The 22,883-nt window shown below is 35.2% G+C and overlaps 1 protein-coding gene across 2 annotated transcripts; it reads left to right on the top strand.

Annotated features, from left to right (window-relative positions):
• Positions 1 to 17,342: 17,342 nt before the first annotated feature.
• LOC148861882 (uncharacterized) lies at positions 17,343 to 19,669 on the top strand. Of its 2 annotated transcripts, none has more exons than XM_088983974.1 (2): positions 17,343 to 18,050; positions 18,334 to 19,669. In XM_088983974.1, exon 2 carries the CDS (start codon positions 18,594 to 18,596, stop codon positions 19,488 to 19,490), a length of 897 nt encoding a protein of 298 aa, XP_088840100.1. In that variant the 5' UTR covers positions 17,343 to 18,050; positions 18,334 to 18,593; the 3' UTR covers positions 19,491 to 19,669. The 2 variants fall into 2 exon arrangements, with proteins under 2 accessions (XP_088840100.1, XP_088840101.1); XM_088983975.1 differs by having other exon boundaries at positions 17,757 to 17,909.
• Positions 19,670 to 22,883: the final 3,214 nt, after the last annotated feature.

Here is a 22,883-nt window from a genome sequence, read left to right as displayed (position 1 = left end):
GACAAAGAAAGAGACATAGAAGAAATCATTGACGACATCTCAATAAAAGTGGTGCATTGGGTGAAGACTATGGATTTATTCTCTGATTTCACAATGGATGACATCCTTAGGGATTGGTCACAAGTGGCAAGCTCTTATCAACAAAATGTTAAGCCTATGGTCTGTTGGTCTCCACCATCTTTGGGCCGGTTAAAGTTGAATTTTGATGGATGGCAGCTTGGGTAATCCTGAACCTTCAGGTATAGATAGAATTTTCAGGGATAAAAATGGAAGCATCCTAGAGGTCTTGTTCACAGCAATGTAACATTCAGTTTTAATATATTCTTAATAAATTCTACCTTTTCTGAAAAAAAAATTCCTAGAGTTATTTTTTGGACCTCTAGGAACAGGAAACTCAACTCAGGCAGAAATTGGGCTGCACTCACAGTTTAAAGGAGAGGAAAAACTAGGAACATGAGTGAGATTAAAATTGAAGGGGATCAAAAAGTCATTGGGTGGTTAAAGAAGGATCAGGAAGTAGCTTTGGAATTATAGATACATATTCAGGGAGCTACAAAGTATCATAGAGGAATTGCAAGCAACATTGGTTTGGGTTCAAAGGGCTGCCGATGGTTTGGCAGACGAACTAGCAAAGCAGGGGTTATCAAGTAACCAGTTGTATTGGGACCACGTTGGCTAGGGGCTGATGTATTCATGTATGATGGTTAGCCAAGGCTAGCCTTTTCTGGGTTCTCTTCTCTCCTGTACTCACTTTTTATACTGATCAATAAAATTCAGTACTGTTATTTTATGTTTTATGTATTTTATTTTGTATTTTATCTTATGTTTATAACCTTCTCTATCTAAATTAAATAATATTTTTACTTAATTTTCGAACACACACACATTGATTTTTATGTTTATACACACACACACACACACACACATATATATATATATATACTTACTATATTTTCTATGTATGTTAGAGTACAATTTATTTATTTTATAGCCAATTTATATTTTATTTATATTTTATATATATATTTTATTATGAATCCTATATTTTTGAAATTTTATTTTGTATTTTGTTTTATGTTTATAATACTCTACCTAAATTAAATAATCTTTGTACTTAATTTATTCATATATATGTTATTCTTTATTTGTAATTTTTATACATTTTAGGATACAATTTTAGATAAGTTATATATTTACTTCTTTATCACACACACACACACACATAAATCCTCTGTTTTTGATTTTTTTTTGTAATTTTATTTTGCATTTGTAACTATTGTGTAGAGGTATTGCGCTCTTATGTGGCCAGGTTTATATATGGAGTGAATGACTAAATTTTGTGAGGTCTTGGGGGGTAGGGGCAGGGGTGGGGGCAAAGTGAGCCAATGAATCTGTACGAAAGAGGTTTGGTAATTCTACTTGTATAAAGGCCCTTAGCAACTGGTGGTTCCAACTATTTGTGGTCTTGGGAAGGATATACTAGATGTGGTCTTAAACTTTGCTATTTTTTTGCACAAAGTGGTCACTTTCAGACTCAAATCTGCATTCTCATACCTGCCTGTTCGAGATTTACCATTACACCAAGTAATGGACCATGGCAATTCTATTTGTATTAGGACTAGTGTTTAGAGAACAATACCAAATATAGAACTGGAAAAGGGAGAGGTTCATGGGTCAAAGGTTCAACTGCGGTTAAATTGGAGGTCAAATCATGATGATATGGCATATATAAATATGTATGTATACCATAGGACACATAAATACTATAAATAGTAAATTATACAAATACTGTTATACTTGAATGTGGTGGATAAATGGTTAGTTCTTTAATTTTTAATGTAATTGACTAGGTTTCAAACCTCCCAACTCACATTTTCTTTGAAAGACATGTTCATAAATGCAATATGTATACCTATAAAAAATTGTTTTTTTTTATCAATAACTGTGTACCTATCAAAAAAGTTAATGCAATATGTACATTAAAGATTCATAAATGAATACAAATAATCAAATGGATTAATGGTAACAAGACAATATGCATGGGAAAAAAGTCATGGGTTCGAATCTTGCCATTTGCATTTTGAAATTCTACACTTTTGATTTCCTACAAAAAAGGTATGGGGGAAACCTATTCCACCAAGGGTTGGGATGCTTTTTTGGAAAGAATCAAGTCAACACTTGTGATTTACTTCAAAGAAACAAACCTGAAAACTATTTATCCCCTCATTGGTGTATTCTTTGTAAGGCCGATGGTGAGTCTTGAAATCACTTACTAATTTACTGCAACCTTGTTAAAGGTATTTGGGAATGGTTTTACACTTAGTTTGGATGCAGGTGGACCCCTCCACCAACTATGCAAAGCTTGTTTTCTTCTACTTTCTTTAGTTGGCCAAAGAAGAGGGAGGAAATAATATGGAGATGTGGAAGGACTGCCATTTGCTGGACCGTTTGGGAGGAAAGAAACTCAAGACTATTCTCAGAGGAGAGAAGTAAAGAACAACATTTCCTACTGCAGAAGAAGTTCAATCGACTGAGAACCAGTCGCCTATTCGCCAAAGAGGAAGAAAAGGAGGAATGGTTCTGGCTGGGTTGTGACAAAATATAGTAGCGGAATAGAAACAAGAAGACAGGAAGGTGAGGAAGACGAAAAGAACTCAACAAGAGTGGTGGCTGAAGTCCAAACCCAGAAAGAAGGAACAATAGAGAAACCTCTAAGGGTGGAGTTGCAGGGAGCTCAAACTGCAATTGGAAGCAGGTTGCAATAAGGAGGCCTTCCCAGGTGGCTACGGAGAAGACCCAGGATCATTAGGGAGATCTCTCGGGTTGGAGGAGAAGCAGAACTCTGTTAAACCAACTCACACATCGAAGGAGAAAGCAATAGTGGTAGAGGAAAATAAAAAAATAGATTAATTTCATGTTCCTCAAATTTCAGTCAAAGATTAATCAGATTCCATGTTCTATTCAATTGGAATACGGTTGGATTAATTTCATGTTCTCGGGGTTAAAAGAGAGACCTGGATTAATTTCATATGTTGGAATATAACACCGAACCGCCCCCATAGAGAGGTGGTTCCGGTGGTAGTTCAGTGTATTGTGTAGGGACGGTGAGGAGAGAGGAGAAGTAATGAGAGCTGAATAATGGGTTTGGATTGGTGAAATCAATGTTGTGTTCCTATTCTTCAGACAATGGAGTTAAGGGGTAAAGAGGTGGACGGGAGAGGAAAGAGTATTAACATGTCAGCAAGGGTATTATTTCAATAAAAATAGATGCAAACTAATTTGCAAAAGGGTAAAATAGGTATTGAAAAAATGATTCTTCTGTTTAGTGTTTTCCGTCTTGGACATTGATGGAAGGGAGGTTTTTGTTGATTTCTTTAAAAATCTATGGGAGGTTTTTGTTAAAATAAAACTATAGTGGAAATTTTTATGATTGTCAGAAACTTCAGGGAAGGTTTTTGTATAATCAGACCGTTTGATCTGGGAACTGGTTATGACTCTGGTCTAGTTTTTGACCAAAAACTGTTTTGACTGGGGTTGGGATTGGATGGTCAGACTGTTTTACCCAGGAACTAGTGGCCATAGTGGTCAAAGTGGTTCCATTTCTAAGTTGGCTTTTAAAACCATGCACCCTAATGTACATCTATACTATATGAAGTGGATATGTTCTTGTTTGGTTTCACCCTTTAATCTTGCACACATACTCTTGCACTAGTTCTCTTTAAACTATTATAGTCTTATATGAAACGAAATTTCATAGTCAATAAGTATTAGGTAGATATGTCCTCTCTTTACACAGAAATACTAGCGAATTGAACCCTAGACTATAACGTTGTTATGTTAAAATAAAGAAACTTGGAGGGGACCATTGAAATGTTACCAACCTCTAGCCTTAATCAGCGCAATCCATGCAAGGGAAATAGGTGAGTTAATCTGACTCTTTTACCTTGGATATTATATAAGAGTTATACTAGTCAAGACCCGTGCAACGCACTGGCTTTATTTATAAGCAAAATTGAATATAGAGCCCTATGACATTTCCAATTAAGTGGTGTCCATCTAAGTTCAATTTATGTATTATTTTTGGGATTATGCCTAGTTATCCAATCACAATTTAAGTTGTGCTTTAGTGAGAGTGGTCAATTTTGTATTCTCTAGATAAATTTGTATTATTTTTTGTATCTTAATGCAAACTTTTATTATTTTTGAAAAAGAATTTTTATTGGTTTATTATTATTTTGTATTATTTCTAGGTAAAATTATTAAAAAAAATCATCTTAAAACAATTCTATAAACCACCTTTGTGTTTTGACCCTAGCAAAGGCCTCTCCTATGGTTTTGAGAAAAAAGGTGCAAATACCTCATTTCCCTTGGCTTTTCGGTAACAAAGACATTGAAGTTTTATCATTGTTAATGCATTATCATTGTTAAAAGAATAATTCTCCTTACTCTTCTTGGACAAGATAAGGTAGAAAGGCTGAAGTGAAGTAAAACTAATGATTTATATCAACATTTTTTATTTGGAAAGCTGATGAAACAAAGGTATTCGCATCTTTTTTCAAAACAATAGGGGAGATTTTGTTAAGGTCAAAACACTAGGGAGTTTCATAGGATTGTTAGAAAACCCAATGAGGTTTTTTGTAATTTTCCTTATTTGTAAATGAAATTGAAATTGATTTTAAAATAATTAAACTACATTTAAAATTAGTAAAAAATAAATATATTTAAGTATATTAAGTTTTTATTATATTTAAATTCTTTATGAAATTTATATAAATTTTTATTTCTTTAGTGGAACTTATGTTGGTTTTATATCAATAAAATTTAATTATAAAACTAATAATTGTTTGATAATTTTTATTAGTTTTATATTAATTTTAAATTGATATTAGTTTTTTGTTTATCTTATTCATTTTATTAATTAAATTCTTTTTATTATATTAATAAAAATATTTTTATCAATAACAATAATTAATAATTATTTTCATTTTATTTAAGTAACTTACTAAGTTATTTTTATTACGGTTGATTACTTTTTATTATTTTCAAATGGAATATAAATTATTATAATTTTGAAAGGAAGTAGATTATTTAGCGTAATAATATATCATTGAATATCTCAATTTCAATATAATTAATCTTTACTAATAATTACACTTTAATGAAAATATAACTAATATATATAAAATTATAGTTAAATTTAAATGAATATATGTAAATAAAGTTAATGTATTTTATGCAATTTAATGGAGTAATGGAGATGAGAGAGAATTAGTGGCATGGATTATTGAGGGAGAGTTAATAGCATAATTAATGAGGAGAGATTATTAAAAGAGTTAATGGGAAAGGGGGGGGGAAGAGAGTTAATGGTGTATTAATGAATGGATTTGTTCAATGTTTACGGGTCGGGTAGCCTAGCGGGCTGGTTTAGCCCGATTCGATCTAAGTTGGGCTTGGACAAGATATCAGGCCCATGGGCTCAGGCTCGGGCTTTCTCAGAAAAGCTCGGCCCAAGCCCAAGCTCGACTTGATAATGTCTTTGTATAATAAAAATATTATATATATATATATATATATATCTTTGTTATTCTTATCTTTCTTCTAGTAATAGTGAGATCTTTCATTATTTTTTAGGTTTTAAGGTTTTAAATATAAATAAAACAAATTTTATTGAATAAAAAAGAAAAAAAATATTTTTTCAATTTTCTGATTGGGCTTAGGCTTGGGCTTGGGCTTGGGCTTGGGTATATGCTGTTAATGCAAAGACAAAGATCGGCCCGAACCTGTCGAAACCTAGCCCATGAACAAGTTTATTAATGAGGAGTGTTTAAAGTCTTAAAAATGATTGGTATCATTGAATATTTCAATTTCAATATAATTAATCTTTACTCTTTACTAATAATTATGCTTTAATGCAAATATAACTAACATATATAAAATTATAATTAAATTGAAATGAATATATGTAAATAAAGTTAATGTATTTTATGCAATTTAATAGAGTAATGGTAATGTGAGAGAATTAGTGGCATGAGTAATTGAAGGAGAGTTACCATAATTAATGAGGAGAGATTATTAAAAGTGTTAACGAGAGAGAGTGAGAGAGTTAATGGTGTATTAATGAGGAGTGTTAAAAGTTTTAAAAATGATTGGTTACTTGAATTATTTTGTTCAATTTTAAAATTCAAAAAAAAAAAAAAGAAAAAAGATATATTCCTTTGAGAAGAAACCAGAAAAAAAAAAGATAAACTAACTTTAAGAATAAATCACAAAGCAGAAAAGTGTCACCTTGGCACATTGCATTTTAATATAGATATAGATATACACATTCATCTGTTACTATTGGTTGATTCAATGGTATGCCTCAAAGGTTTCAACTGTACTGGATGAACAGAGTAGATGCCATAAGCATGTTGGATTGGTCCATTACAGATGGACAAGATCCAATCCAATCCAATGAATACTTTGGACCATTTTGGATTGGTCCAATTCAATGTCTAGACCATCCAATTTGTTCAAATCAAGGTTCAAAGTATTAGAAATGTAAGGTGTATTGGAAATGTAATTTTAAGAGTCGTATCGAGATATGCTTTGGAAACACATAGATGCATATGAAAAATCATGATACTCATGGATACACTAGAAAATCCAAAAAAAAAAAAAATCCTTAAAAAATATGAACAACAATAAAAATGAGTTTTATGTGATTATAAGTTTATACCTAATTTATTTAAACATAAAAACCATTCTTTAATGATTTATATAAAGAATCGAGATATAATTAATAACCATTGAAAAATAATAGAACTAAAATGTATGTGTGTATACTAATATTTATTAGTTAATATTTTTTTGAAGTGATTTATTAGTTAATATTTATTATATATAGATTTAGATAATATTTATTATGTATACAAGTTAATATATACCTTAAATTTTAATAAATAAATATAATTTGTGTTCATCTTATTATTATATAAAATATTAATAATCAAATTTTAGCATTTGTTGGGAAACATCCACCAAGGCAAGAAAGATTACTTTCAGTATAAAAAAAAAACATGCTTTAATAAGCAATTAAGGTTGGCATAATGGTTAATTAATTATTGTTGTAAGCAAATGTCTTGGGTCGAAACTTGTTACCTTTGGTTTGTGAGAGAGAGAAAAGAGACGAATTAAATTTAAAAATGAGAGGGAAATTAAAACCGGTTGATACATAATGTGTATCAGCCCGTTTTGGGTTCTATCAGCCGATACGAACAAAAAAACACAAAACCATCTAGTTATACATGTTTCATGTATCAGAACTCTTCCGAAACGATATGTATTGGCCGATATGTTGTGAAATTTAAAACCTTGGTTAAAGTTGCTTTTAACTTAGATTAGTTCCAACTCAAACCTGGTCCATTGGCACTTGTATTCTTATCTTCCATTAATGGACCATGGACCAAATATTGGTTCAATCCATCTGGAATGGTCCAATTCATTACGTCTTATTGGTTTGTGCAATCCATCCAGATTGGTTTTGTTTTGGATGGGGTTAAACCCAAAATCGATTCGTTGAGACACCTAATCCTAGCTATATAGGAAGGAGATTGGCTTTAGTCAGTGCAAGTTAGTGCTCACACCACTCGAACAACCTCTCCCAACCTTGCATTGGGTATATCTCCCCATGAAATAAAGCACATAAATACGGAGATATTCCTAATGCAAGGCTGTAAAGAGTATGTTATGTGCCTTAGAAGAACTCACCCCTAAAAGCTAGCTGTTAGAGGGAGGGAATCCAAGCACATATATACCCCACAATAACATCCCATACTACCAATGTGGGATACCTCACATTAGCATCCCATACTACCAATATAGGACAAATGGGTCTTAACATTCCACCATGCACTGCAGTCCCGGCGTCCAAACAGGTTGGATTTGCACTAGTCCATCTAGTCCCGGTCGAACACTACAATATCAACATCACCACCTGTGCCGCACGATTGCAACTGGGAAGCAAATGTAGGCTCAGATACCATTTATTATGTGCCTTAGGAGAACTCACCCCCAAAAGCCAGTTATTAAAGGAAGGGAACCAAAACACATATATACCCCACAACAGCATCCTATACTACAGATGTGAGATAACTCACATTAGTATCCCATACTATCAACATGGGACAAATGGATCGTAACAGTGTACCGGTCTTGCAGTGACTGAAGCTGAACACAGAAAGAAGCTACTCAGAGAAGGGAGATTTCCTTGTTGAAGAAACCAATGGTTGAATTTGATGAGATCCAAATATTTATAAAATTTGATAGGGATTGGATTTGATCTGCCAACCCCGAGTGGGTCAGTCGGATTTCAAGTCAAATGCAATAGAGTTGGTTTCTAACTACAGTCCAAATCAAACCAAAAGTCTCAAAATATATTATTTTTTGTTTAATTTTCACATTCAGAGTTTTATATGGGGTGGTTGAAAACAGAAATCACTTTCCTATCGAAAGAGAATGCAGAAATCATTTGAATAATCGAGTAGGAGACTAGGAGCTTTGGATTTGACATATGTTCAATTATAATTTTCAATATAAAACCTTCTTTTATGATAGGGTCTTATGAAGAGGGGAACTTGAAGATTAAACATAAGAAGAAGATCGACTCAGTAAGCATGTGCAAGATTCTTTAGTCATTCAGAGCTCATCAATGCCTTGCAAATAATGCATTGAACTGTCATTTTGCCATTTTAGCGATCAGAGTTGCAGAGATTGGCTTCACCTTACAGTCTTGCTTCATGTGTAATCGCCATTGTATCACGTCTGTGGCCCGACACATAAGGGCATGTACACATGAAACAATCCGCACCTTCCTCCACTATTATAATTGGTAGTCCCTTGTGAGCGTGATGTGCACCTTTTTGTTTAGCTTCCAAGCAGTTTTGGCAGGATGTACTACACCTATTTTTCCAACAACGATGAGCCCAATTCGGTTAAAATAAAAAAAATCGATTCAAAATTTTCGGTTTTAGTTTTTTTTTTATTTGATTTTTTCGGTTTTTTATTTTGATTTTTAAAATTAGAATTTCAGCTAACGGAATTAACCAAACTTTTTATTATTATATGTAATATATAATATATAATATATTTATATATTAATATATAATATACTGATATTTGATTCCATAATATATATTATATATTATATGTTATAATATATATAATAGAGTATATATTATTAAAATTCAGTTTTAACCAAAAATCGAACCGAAATTTTCCATTTTGTTTATTTCGGTTTTTCTAAATTTCAATTTCATTTTTATTTTTATTTTTTTAGTTTAATTTTTAAAATTTTGGTTTATTTAATTCGGTTTTAAACCGAATAAACAAAATACTCACCCCTAATTCCATCTGGGCCACAAGTGCTGACGACCCGGTATTCGTTAAAGATGGTTACTTAGTGTCCCTCCAAAAATGAAGGCATACGATCAAACCCATATAACTAACATAGGTTCTCATGGTGCACTCTGTTATGTCTCTAGTCTCTACTCTCTAGGATTGTCAACAGGTCGGATCTGGGTCGGGAGAGGGTAGAACTGATCTCGAACTCACAAGAAATGTATTCCAGCAACTGAACCAGACCCTATAGAGCCTGTAATTTTTTATTTTAAAACTGAACTAATCGAGCTTCTCGGGTTTATTGGATCTGACCCGATAGACCTAAAACCAAATGATTGATTCTCTAGTTGGGTCTGAATAAGTTTGGAACAGAGTAAAACCGGCCCCATCATTGGTCAAAATCCTGAAACCAAAACTGATACAATCGGTTCGGTCCTGTCAGGTCCGTCAGGTCAGACCCGACTAGTTGACAACCTTATGGTCTCCACCCCATACTCCCCTTGTGTGTATTAATTTAATACTCCGTAAAAACAAAGAGTAGTCCCAATTGAAAGATGGATTTTGTTAGTAACGGGAAAAGAAAAATGTTTGCTTACCATCTCTTTCTATGACGTCACCAGAAAGCTTGTTCTGCCCAATTTTTTAATATAAAAAAAGGGGAAATGGTGGCCAAACTTCCCTACATAACCTACCTATTTGTAAAATGTGGAAGGTGTAGAAGAATCTTTTGGTTCATCCAAACCATCCATCAGATATTGGATTGGGTACATGTCCAATCTCATTGTCAATGTTAGCTATAAGCCCTAATGTTCTAATAGTCGTTGAGCCGGATGGTTGAACCGATGGATCCTGGGATTCATATAATTTTGACTATTTCATTGGGTTGTTGACAGATGAGTTACCTAACCCACTACCCAATTAGCTTTTTTGGTTTAATTTTGATTGTTCAAAATCTTAAAATTTTAATATAAAACTTACCAAATAGGTTTATCTTGCATATATGAAAATGTCATCAAACCAGCTTTCCTTGTCGATGCTTGGTTTGGTTTTTATTTTAATATATTGAGGGTCCAATTGAATTGCCATTGTAATTGAAATCAAAATTCCCTAGAATTGGAATTGGAATCACCTATTCAGTACTTAAAATCAGATCCCATAAGATATGAATGACATCTAAGAAGGGTTGGTGTTAGGCAAAGAGAAATAGATTTTTTTGTCAGCCGGAATGAAATTTTCATTCCCAATGTGGGAGGCTGAAATGATTATTCCCTCAAATGGGGGAATGCCATTCCACTAGGAATGAGAATTGGAATCCTATTCTGTCCAACCAAATAGTTAGAATCAGAATGAACCAAATGGACCTTGATATGCTCTATTTTTTAACAACTAATGCTAGCTGTTTGAAGTTTTAAATTTTAATATAGGGGTGCAATCAAGTCAAGCAGAGCCGAACTTTGGCATGTCTTGGCTCGGCATGACATAAATGCTACTAGGTTTGAGATCAAACTTGAGTTTGATTCAAACTTTATTTTTTGGTTCGAGCTCGATTTGATTAAATATTTGATGAGTTTGACAAAAATGAATATATTTTTATGTTTTATAAATATATATAATATTTTTATAATATATAGTATATTCGAATAACTAATTGAGATTACCATGAGATTTGAGCTTGATTGGAACTCAATTAGAACTGAACTCAAACTGAACCTAATCAAATTGGAGCCTAAGAGCTTGATTTGATTGCACCCCTATTTTAATGTAAACCTACTCGTAGAGTAGGCTTAATTTCTAAACATGGCAAGCCTTTTAGGCCAAAACTTCTCTTGCAAAAATAAAGTGGAGAAGAGATCTATGACAGACCGACACCTTTTTGAGTTTTAAACTAATTTGCCACTTAGTAGGATTCATTGGCTGTTTAGGGAAGTTTGCTAAACAACCTGACTAGCAAATTCATTCCCATAAGGTTCAGTTTGGGAGGAGTATAAATATAAATATATAGAGTGCAAAGCCTTGTATTTTGTATGTATTATATATTATGTATTTAATTGTATACTTATATTGCTTCCATATGCACTCTATTATAAGTTGGGTTTATATTTTTCTTACCTAAAATTAGGTTAGAGAATGTGACACACATATATAATTATTTAATAATTAGCTAGTTTAGTATTTTCTTTAGTTTTATTGAAAATTGAAAAATTTTGCCAAATTATTCAACTTAACTTAAACTTTCTTTATAGAAAAAGAAACTATTTTGAAGTCTCACACAAAATATATTCATATTAATTAAAATGGATACATTTGTTTATTTTCACTCGGTATGCAGCACAGTGGCTGAGTTGAGTTGAATTAAAGTTAGGTGGGAAAAAAGAATAGATGTTTGTGGTTTTCCACATCTTTTTCTATCCATGTGACGAGCTTGATCCTGGAAATTCTTTGCCATGTGGCAAAAAGAGCCATTATCTTTCAGTTGGCCTGTGTGTGTGAATCTGGAAATTCTTTACCTAATGTTTCTTTTTTTTTTTTAAGTTTTTTATAGCAGGTATATGGACTCACCAATCACCATAGAAATAATTGATCATTTTGACTCCTTTTAATGGTGATTTTGAAATTTTATTAATGTTCATTGTTACTATTATCTTCATTAGAATTCAGCCATAGCTAGAAGGCTTTCGGGTCCCCAAAACAGCTAGACCTGTCTGCATATATTATATTATATTCTGGATCGGGACCCACAACCAATGGGTCCTACCAAAGAGCTTGCCTTTTAGGAACATCAGAATCAAATAATCTGATTTTTCAACAACCCCCATTGGACAATCTTTCTGTCTGGAGCCTTCTTCTAGCATTCCAATAGAAAATTTAGATAGTTGGGATCGCTAGGTTGGTTGAGATTTGGATTGTCATTAATTTGTTAGTGAGGAGTGAGAGGGAAAGCCTCATGGTAGACTTTTGGGTATATCACTTTCCAACCATGGATACTCTTTTTTTTTTTCCTATTTTGTTCGATTTAACGTTTCACAGATATATAGCTATGTGAGGATGATTGTAACATTTAAAGTTCTTAAAATCTCCTAACTCTCTCTGCATTTATTATTGCGTTGGCCTTCAATACTAATACAATATGCATCACATGGTTTTTAAAACCGAACCAGACCAAATGGTTAGACTGAAAAACTGAGAAAAATAGATCAGGTGATTGATTCCGTTTTTCTCCAAAAATGATTGATTTTGGTCAGCAAACCACTGACCCCGGCTGGTTAACCGTTTGAACGATTTTGATTATTTTTTATTTTTTTATCAGAACAGATTGACTGTTCGATTTGAACAGTCAGACCATTTGACCCAAGAATCAGACTCTTAACTGGTTCATTCTCCAGGTCGATTTTAAAAACCTTGATGCAAATAAGTTGAATCCAAATTTTATTTTATTGAAATCTGAAGAAAAAAGAGCCAAAGTAAAAGTGAATCAAAACTTATAAACTTCACATTTCACTTCCGTGCATTTGTACCGGTGCAAATAAAATAGCATTGCAAACAAACTGAACCTTTATTACATATCTCAACAACATTAGAAAATGAAGATGTCACCTCAGTCAATGAGACAATGCTTTACCTCTAGAGGGCCAGGGCCCAGGGGGCCACCCTCTGTAGTCCTTACAAAAACAAAAGCTCCTTACGCGATTACTATTCGCTTGTGATTTTCTCTAAACTTTAATTATTGTTTGTCCTAATTATGATAGAAAAAGCATAATTAAAGAAGAAAGACAAATCACACCTCTAAGTCTCTAACAAATCCAATTAAGTCTAATTATACTTTCCTCTGATATATAATCAATCCCTTGATCTTGTGATTATAACTCTTCCCAATATGTGAGGTTTGGATGGGGACTGTCATGTGGTGTCCCGGGTATCCTACAAAACTAGACCCAACCAACCTGCAATTTTTTTGTGGGTTCATGGTCACACGTCGTAGCCCAATCGTTGATTGGTCCAAGTTCGAGTTGTCACTTCCCAACCAGAACCCAAGGCGAGACCCACTGGAACGAGAGAGGCCTGGCCTAGTGGATGAGATGAGACTAATGGGTTTGGTCTTTTTTCACTTATCATTGGTTGTATTTGATAGCTATTGAAATGGGTGTTGAAAGCTGAATGCGAAAAGGGTTTCAAACTTGATGGTGCCCCATACCCATTCAGAAACCCGCATTGACCCGACTCTATTGGGTTAAGATCGGATCTTGATGGAGTTTAATTTAGGGTTGGGTTTGGATTGAAGTGAACGATGGTAAGCCTAGCCCCATTGCAGTAATGAAATATTTATACATATAAAGCACCTGTTTGACTATAGATGCACCCGTATATGAGATGGGTCAGATCAGGTTTAATTGGATCAAATCAAGTTTGGTTTGGAGTGCCATCGACATCCCTGATTATACTTTTGAATTCCAGCCATTTTTAAAGCTTGGAATCCTTTTCACATTCGAGTTTTTAGGGGTATTTTGGGAACATGGTTGGAACAAAAACAACTATTGGAGAATAAAAGCTAGGGGCTTGCCCAACGGTTTAAGTTTTTAAGTTGAACAATTTCTTGACATGATAATTAGAGCCATTTGACTAAGTGGTCTAATGTATCCAATATAATTAATTAAATTTCAACATAAGTTATGGATGGGCCTATGTTTGTTCATATTTCAAATCCAATACTCTTAGTAGGGGGCCGGACATGTTGGAGAATAAAAATTTATTTCTTGTAAAGGGGTGTATTAGAGAATAAAAGTATATTCAGGGACCTCACCTAACAACTTAAACTTTTATATATATATATATAATAATTCTTTAATTACTCTCATCATCAAATTTATAACTAATTAAATTTCAGCACAAGATATAGATATGACTCTATAGATTTTTTGATAAAATCAATATCATTTTGTTGATGCAATAATTATTTTTGTTTCCAAAACAGTGTTCTGTAGTTTCTATTTCAGAGTGGCAGGGACAGGGGAGCTTACATATACCATGTGGGTAAGGCAAATAAATGGTGGGTCCGTAATTGAGTGTGGGTGTGGTTGATCATAGCACGCCTTGGAAACTAAATTATTAGGCAGGGTGGCTCTCAAAGTGGAAAGAAAGAGATTGCAATTGGGTTGAGTTGAACTCCACTTACTTAGTTCAATGAAAAGGGAAAACCACTGACAGTTTTATTTTCATATTTGTCATTGTGATCAATTCATGATGTAACTAATTAAGGAGCAGAACAGCAAGGTAATTAAATTAAAATTAATTTGGACGAATTGAACGGACCAATAAGACATTGAATTAGACCAATCAGTCCAAAGTATTTATTGGATTGGATTGGGTTGGATCCAAGCAATACCCGGTCCATTGATATAAGATAAGAATGGACCAAGTTTGGATGAAAACCTTTCTAAACTAAAACCAATTTGAACAGATTGAATTGGACTGGTCCCCATCTGTAATGGATTCATATTGGCTGGATCGGATTGGACCAAATCCGGTCTAATTGACACACCTACTATATAGGAACTGCTTTACCATTGGCAGCAAAGGTAAGAAAAAAGAGCTTAGTGATCAGTAGTTGGTGGTATTGTGTTGGACTGTTGGGTAGGCTATACCATTCCTCTTGGTCAAGTGTGTAGAAAACCTTTACAAAATAAAGTCAAAGACTGCTTTACAAGATTAGAGTATATACTCAACTCGGGGAATTTTTGTAGTTTTTGCTGAGCTTCACTTACAGTTCAAACAAATGAAGTATCACCATATATAATAAGCCCTCTCGATCGCCTAAAAAACTATTCCTAGAGATGGCAATAAATTTCCCATCTCACGAGACGGCAAAAGCAAACAAAGTCCATGGAGAATTTAAAATTCTAAAATATCTGGAATATCTCCTCACATGTATCAGTCAATCCAGACTTCTGATTCAGTACTAAGGAGTGGCTCTTAGTGGTCTTTCTATTTTCATGGAAAAATATGAAATTTTAATGGTTGGTTTCAGTTACAAAGGGAAGAGGAAGTAGCATACAGCGTTGCGTGGATCCTCTACAAACGAACAAATCGGTTGCCTTGGATGCTTCTGATTCCAGCACTCTAATGTACCCACAAGGGCATCTTGATTATGAATTGCTTTTTTTGTTTGTTTGCTTGTTTGATATAATTTAATGTGCAATTCAATATTACTCCCGTCTTTTACGAAAAGAAACAATTTTTAGATGAAAAGAAAAAAAAAAAAATAGAAATGAAGGGATTCTCGTACTTGGGTTCCCTTTGTATTGATGAATTTGTATTTATCCCTTGGCCAGTTTGTTCAAATTCTGTATTTATCTCCCCATCTTTTCAAGTTGTTTGCATCTGTACTTTTGAATTTTGATGCACCAATTATTTGTTCTTTTCGCTGTTTTAAGGCCACAAAGGAACAATGATGCCAATTGGTTATTATTATCAAAACAATATTAAAATTTGATGCTTTCTCCTATACAAATTAGAGTACAAATAGGGATACAAATACAAAATTTGAAACTAAAACCCAAGGTGATTAAAAAATCATACCCATTGGAGAAGAAATTATTCCTTTTCCACTGTTCATGAATATTGAAAAAACTTGTCAAGATATCACATCTTTCATCACTGAAAAGTTCTATAGATAGAACCCACGATTTGACATTGTCCCTATGGGTCAGTGTCTGTGTGACACAGTGAAAAATTCTGTATTGAGCCAAAAGAATGGAACGGTCGGTGTTTAGCTCATTAGTGATACAACCATTCTGGTTTCAAGGGCCTGCAGGTCAATGAAACAGTGTCAAAGATGGCTGTATATCTGCAACTCTGCAAGAATGTTAATCCAAATAAGTTGTTTTCACTTTTCAGATATTTAAAAGTCTTATCATCTGTCACTGAGGTTCATGTACAAACACTTGGACTTGGGGCATCCTGGTCAAGCCAGGATATGCTGTCCTAGGTCGTTTTGTATTAAAGGTGATTGATGTTTATAAAGAGAGGAATGCACAAGGGAGGGAGAGGGACAGGCCCAAAGCATGGGTCATGGCATGATAAATGTGAAAATCACCCAACAGACATGGACACGTAAGGTGAAGATGCTCCATCACTACTTGTAGCTATAAGCCTATAATATCAGAAATGCCATATTAAGGCAAGGCAGAGCAATTTCCTTGAGATTTCTCATCTGTTGAACATGTCATTCTTCCCTCCCAGCCCCAGTCATGGCTGGTGGCCAGATAAGGTTGGTTTGTACATCCTCTCTCTACTTAGACCCAATGTCATACATTAGGCAGGTCAGGCTGCCAAACTTAAGACTATATTGCATAAAGTCATGCTGGGCTCTCCTTCTTGGGTCCACCATGCTTGAGATAGATGCTCCCCAATTCATGTTGGGCTTTAATGATGTTGCCCAAGGCTAGCCCAACCACAATCAAAATCTGTGGTTTTTCTAAAATGCCAAAATTGGTCTCTCTCTCATTCATTAGCCAGTAGTTGGGCATCTTCAGGTTACAGAAAAAAGAAATACAAGAGAGCAACCCAGCTGGTTTATGTCAAATAAAAATAAGCCTGAAATTGTTAAAAAAGGATAGCTGTAAAATAAACCTGGAATTCTAAAAAGGATCAAACAGAGTATTGCCCTTATCTGTATCTTGAGACCTGAACCTAAAAATGCTGAAAGGATTGATTGTAAAATAAATAAAGGTAAAATAGGCCCCCCCAGGTCCAAGTAACCTTCTTCCAAAGTCTCTGCTTAATATAAGCCAAAAGCAACAAGTGGACTGCATCCAGCCCCATTCATCAGATGTGCCAACTGAGCATGGACAAACAAATACACGTGAACACCAACACCTTTCTTCCCTACAAAACAATAAAAAGAGAAGAGAAAAAGCCATACTCAGAAATTTGCTCTACTCTTTTATTTTTTCACAAACAAAATCTACCTTACTACCTATATTATCAACCCAATCACTTACATGTATACAAAATACTCTGTTCTAGTGTCTGGGTATCAAATTTTTTAATTTCCAATTTTATATAGAATATATTATAAAATTTAGAGAGAGAAGAAGGGAGGGGGAGGAGAGAGAGTGGAAATCCGCTGTGGGTAGTGATGGGTTGGCAGCACAGAGATGCTTTGGTATTATCTAAAACTGAAAAAGGTTAAATGGTCAAGGGGGACTATTGGGTTTGTGTAGGAAGGGGACGGGAGGTCATTGAATTAAATGTAACCTCGTGCTTGCTTTCATTAACATGGTCCCTACTTGAAAACCGTTTTTTCCAGCTTTACTCTTCCTTAATTAATTACATTATTACATTAATTATACATACAACGCCATGGAAGAGGAGGTTTCTTCAAGCCATATTGCGTATCTTTAACCCAGTAACAGTCTTTTTTTTCTCAAAATGTCTTTAATTTGAGGAGAATCTATCTCCTAATATGCATCTCCTTGTGGAAGTTGGCATGATATTGGTTTTCTTCAGCTCTCTAATGCATGTGGTTATGTCAGGTAAAGGAAGGTCTGTAAGATTTTATGCTAAGAGAGAGAGAGAGATGCCTTTTGCTTTTTTTGGCGTAGAGTAATGTTGTAAAACCAGCCTTTCCTGCCATACCCAGTTGCTGTTTTCTCCATTTGAGGTTTCTCTTCTGGGTATCTCTCTTCTTCTTCTTCTTCTTCTTTAGATTATTTAAGCTGTCGCTGTCTTCTGTATTCATCTCTTCCGTATTTGTGGTTTCTTTTTTCTCTTCCCATAATTGCCTTTCGAGTAATTTTAGAGATGGTTTTAGCAAAGATGCTGACAGTGAAACAACTCCATAGTTCATCTGCTTCTCCTAATTATTTTTGTTTACTTCCTACATTCCCCAAACTTGTGTCTAATTTATGAGCGGGTCTTGTTCTTTCTCTAAATGTGTTGATTTCTGCTTCTTTGAAGGAGGGTCATTAAGAAATCCAGTATCCAGATCATAGCAAGCCCTCACAAGCAGGTTTTGAAGCATTTGGGAGATGGGTTCTTCAGTTTTTCTTTAATCGATTGAGGCAGAGGCCAGTTCTCCTCTCCTCTTTGTTTATTTTCTGTTTCTCGGCCTTTGGAGTGGCCTGTTTCTTCTGGGTTTCAGCCCTTGCCTCTAAAGAAAGATTAGGTTGTTACCCCACCACAAACTAGTAGGAAAAATTGAGGTTCCTGGTATCAGAATGAGAGATTTCCCTTCTTGTTTTGGCGAAAATGGGGTTCAAGTTGCGGATTCTTCTTCAAGTGCCAGCAAAAATGCTCAGAATTTGGTTACGTGCGTTTATCAGGGTACATTACGCGGCCGTTCTTGCATGATTACTGTTACATGGAGCAAGAATCTGATGGGTCAAGGCCTTAGTGTTGGGATCGACGATTCAACCAACCAATGCCTCTGTAAAGTTGATATAAAACCCTGGTTGTTCTCCAAGAGAAAAGGGTCCAAGAGTTTAGAGGCAGATTCTAGTAAAGTTGATATATACTGGGACCTCTCATCAGCCAAATTCGGATCCGGCCCTGAGCCATTGGAAGGATTCTATTTGGCTGTCGTCTTTGATCGAGAGATGGTTCTCCTCCTTGGGGATTTGAGTAAGGAGGCATACAAGAAGACCAACGCGGCACCCGTTCCTTCGAATGCCATTTTTGTCGCCAAGAGAGAGCACATTTTCGGGAAGAGGCTCTATGGTACCAAAGCTCAGTTCTGTGACAATGGGCAGATCCATGATGTTACCATTGAGTGCGATACTGTTAATCTCAACGATCCCTGCCTCTTGATCCGCATAGACAGTAAGACGGTGATGCAGGTGAAGCGCCTTAGATGGAAGTTCCGGGGGAATCAAACCATCTTGGTTGATGGTCTCCCTGTAGAAGTCTTCTGGGATGTCCATAACTGGCTCTTCGGTCCGGCTCTTGGAAGTGCTGTTTTTATGTTCCAGACTTGCCTTTCCGCTGAGAAGTTGTGGGCGAGCCATACGTCCTCTGATCCTACTATATTGCCTTGGTCTTGCTCGCAAATATTCAGAGATTCCCAATTACAAGGTCTTGGTTTCTCACTAATTTTGTATGCTTGGAAGAATGAGTAGAGGTGTATTCTTCCTTGTGCTAACACTATTTTTAGTGAGTGATCATTTTTGTTAACGATGTGTTTGAATTACATGAAATGTGATTTATAAGTGGCTTCATTCGTTTCTACTCAACTTTTCTTGTCTCAATTAAATTGAATGATTCAAATGGATCAGTATTTGTATGATTTTCTTATGCAGTGGTTCTATGACCCTCAGTGTCAGCACTAGTTTATTTATTTTTTTCCCATTCTTTTAGTTATTTGATACTTATTTACCAAAAGTGTTGTTTGATTCTCTTTTTGACGTGTGTCCTTTACTTTGATTCTTTGTCTTCTGTTGAAAATCCTTTTGATAATGGAGGTTTCATCTTTGGTTTTGCTTGTGCATCACCCAATTGTAGCAAAGCAACATGCTCTTTATGACTCGTTGGGGTAAGACCTCTACTCCCTCTATGTCTAATATTTATTATCAAGAATCTTATTTTACTGAACCTGAGCTATATCCTTCGCATCAGCACAAAAGGTGTAACAAAAGCAACTGGTTTATTTGTTTTACTTCCTTTTTGTTACAGAAGGCCAGATAGTTGAAGCAGAGGTTTGTGCTATGCTTCTGGCTAAATAGAGGGAGCAGAGGTTTGTGCTAGGCCAGATATATGGTAATCCGGAATTACCATATATCCATTTCACAGGTATGGCAAATATGTCCTTGTAAGTTGGTATTATATATTTAATAATAATGTCTTTTACTTTATGTATGCCACCATACCATATATTACTATTATCTTTTTAAGGATACCATGCTATATATTGTTTCCCTATCAATTTGAAACTCCCATGAAATTTCTTCTAGTTCTGGGCTTTAGAAATATGATAGTATCATTCACAAATAATTCTTAATTGTCACCATGTGATGCATTATTTGCAATGTTTTCAACTTGCCATTGACCCAGTCGGTCGAACCGTCACCCGGTCAGGATTCTGGGTCCGGTTCAGTCAAGACCCATCAGACGGTAAAAAATCGTTGATTTGGTCAAGAACCGTTCGACTTGGCCAGTTGGACCATTGACCCGTTCGACTTGGTGACCGGGTTGCGGGTTGCACACAATACATGCAAACTTTCGGAGGCCATAGCTTTGCACTCCAATGTCCGATTGGGGTGATTTTTTTTTTTTTTTTCGATTTTGGGTAACATTTCGAGATCTATGTGTCCCAAGGCTCTTACGCTTGCTATTTTCGTGAAAAACCCCTTTTTTGGCCTCAAATTGCAATTTTTAATATTTTTATAAATAAAAAATTAAAAACTGAGTTAAAAAACATATATTAAATATAAAATAATACGTATAGCATATTTACAATGTATTTATACATTATTTATTGTTAAAATATATATTTATACACACACACACACACACACATATATATATATATATATATATATATATATATATAATATACATATATGCACATATATGGAAGTATCATTTTTCTCTCCCTTTTTCCAACAAGAAACCTCAAGTATCATTTTTTGGCTGATTAGGCCTGGCCCATTAAGTTTGACTCAAGGGGACTTGAAAAGGAAGTCATGTGATCACGTGACTACAACAAGATGTCGAAAGTTGGGGGACCAATGCTTGGGTGTATCATCGTCCCAAACCGAAGTTGTAACGGCGCTTTCTTCCTCCAAACACAATTCTCCAGAAGCAGGCTCGATGAGGTGATCACTTAAGTGATCACGTGACTACAACAAGATGTCAAAAGTTGGGGGACCAATGCTTGGGTGTATCATCGTCCCAAACCGAAGTTGTAACGACGTTTTTTTCCTCCAAACACAATTCTCCAGAAGCAGGCTCGATGAGAAGTTCTAGTTTGGGGCTTGCTTGGGTGCCGAGACTGGTTTCCTACTCTACCAGTCCAGAGAAGCTAAATCCAAGGTACAACCGTACAATAGAACAAAGAACAGGGATGAAACAATAGATTCAGGGTGGATAAGTTTAGAGGACAGTACGGAAGGAGAGAAATCTGAAGGTTTTTGCTTTAGAAGTGTTCAAAGTAAGTGCCACTCTCGACTTGGGGAAGAAGCGGAAGATGGATTGAGACTATTGTTTGATGATGATCTTTTTACTACACTTCCTTGACTCTCGATCCAGCCTGACAAAGAGGAAGGAAGATTAGGCTCCACTTCGGGGGAAGTAAAATCTAAGACAAAGAACAATGGAGATTTGTGTTCAGAACAAGACTAAATACAGGGTATTAGTAGGGGCTGTAAAGTCAACCCAGAACCTCTTAGTAGAGCTATAAACTGCCCTGTTCTCACGGCTAACTATCTAGAGGGTGGTTCTGAAAGTAGCACCTATGACTTTAGCCCAATGATTGGGGTTAAGGGGTTGCCAAATCCTTCGGTAAATCCTACCCGTTTACAAAAGTCTCTTTTGAACCCGAAATTTGTTGCTACTAATGTTTCTTCTAGTCCTGTGTATGTTGTGCCTATGGGGGAGACTAGCCCAACCTTGCAGTCTGCCAATCAGAATAATCAAATGTAGGAAACAGAGGTGATTGGAGATTTGTTTTCAGAAATTGTAGACATGGAGATCAGGGATAGAATTTGGGACTTGATTATGGAACTGTTTAGAATTCAGGTGGAGGAAGAGATGGCTGAACAGATTGAAAGGGATGAGGAGGGTGACACTCCTAATCCTATTGTTGAGAAGGAAGTAAAGGATGATGGCAGATTAAATGTAGAAGCTGGCTCAAGAAAACAAAAGGGGAAAACAAAGAAAAAGGGTTCCAATAGAAAGAAAGAAGGGAAAGAGAAGCTAGAGGAGCCTAGGTCTAAAGGAGCTGGTGTAAAAAAGAAGAGAAAGAAAATGTTAAGTGAGGTGGAAAGGCTAAAATGTGAGGTGGATTATGATAAAGGGAGTGTTGGAAAAAAGAGAAGAAGTGGTGAGTGGTTTGTTTGTTTAGGGGGTATTTTTCCGTGGTCTCCATGAAATTGATAAGCTGGAATTTAAGAGGGTTAGGAAGCTCAAGAAAAAGAGGAGGTTGATTAGGGATCTATTGAGAAGAGAAAAGCCAGATATTGTGTTGATTCAAGAATCTAAGTTGTCTGAGTTAGATAGGAATTGGGTAAGGAGTATATGGTCAGCGAGAGACATAAGTTGGGCATACACACAATCTTGGGCAGCTTCAGGGGGAATTATAACTTTATGGAAAAATGCAGAGATGGAGTGTACTGAGGAGTTAATTGAGAAGTATTCAGTGTCCATTAAGTTGAAGAGGAGGATGGATGATTGGCTTAGTTTCTAAGGTACATCAGGTATGATTTGGCTCAGGGAATTTAATTCGGTTCCAGGAAGACACTTGGCTTGGTGACTGGCCTTTAAAGGAGGTGTTTCCTTCTTTGTATTCTATTTCT

Source organism: Nelumbo lutea, chromosome 4 (genome assembly GCF_056320005.1).
Source record: "Nelumbo lutea isolate HS-2025 chromosome 4, American lotus-T2T, whole genome shotgun sequence".
Lineage (NCBI taxonomy): Eukaryota > Viridiplantae > Streptophyta > Magnoliopsida > Proteales > Nelumbonaceae > Nelumbo > Nelumbo lutea.
Note: the sequence above shows the minus strand (reverse complement) of the source record. Positions and strands in the feature narration are given on the sequence as shown.

Excerpts from the sequence above, each read along its gene's own strand:
- LOC148861882 (XM_088983974.1), top strand. The coding sequence starts at position 18,594 with ATGAGAGATTTCCCTTCTTGTTTTGGCGAAAATGGGGTTCAAGTTGCG.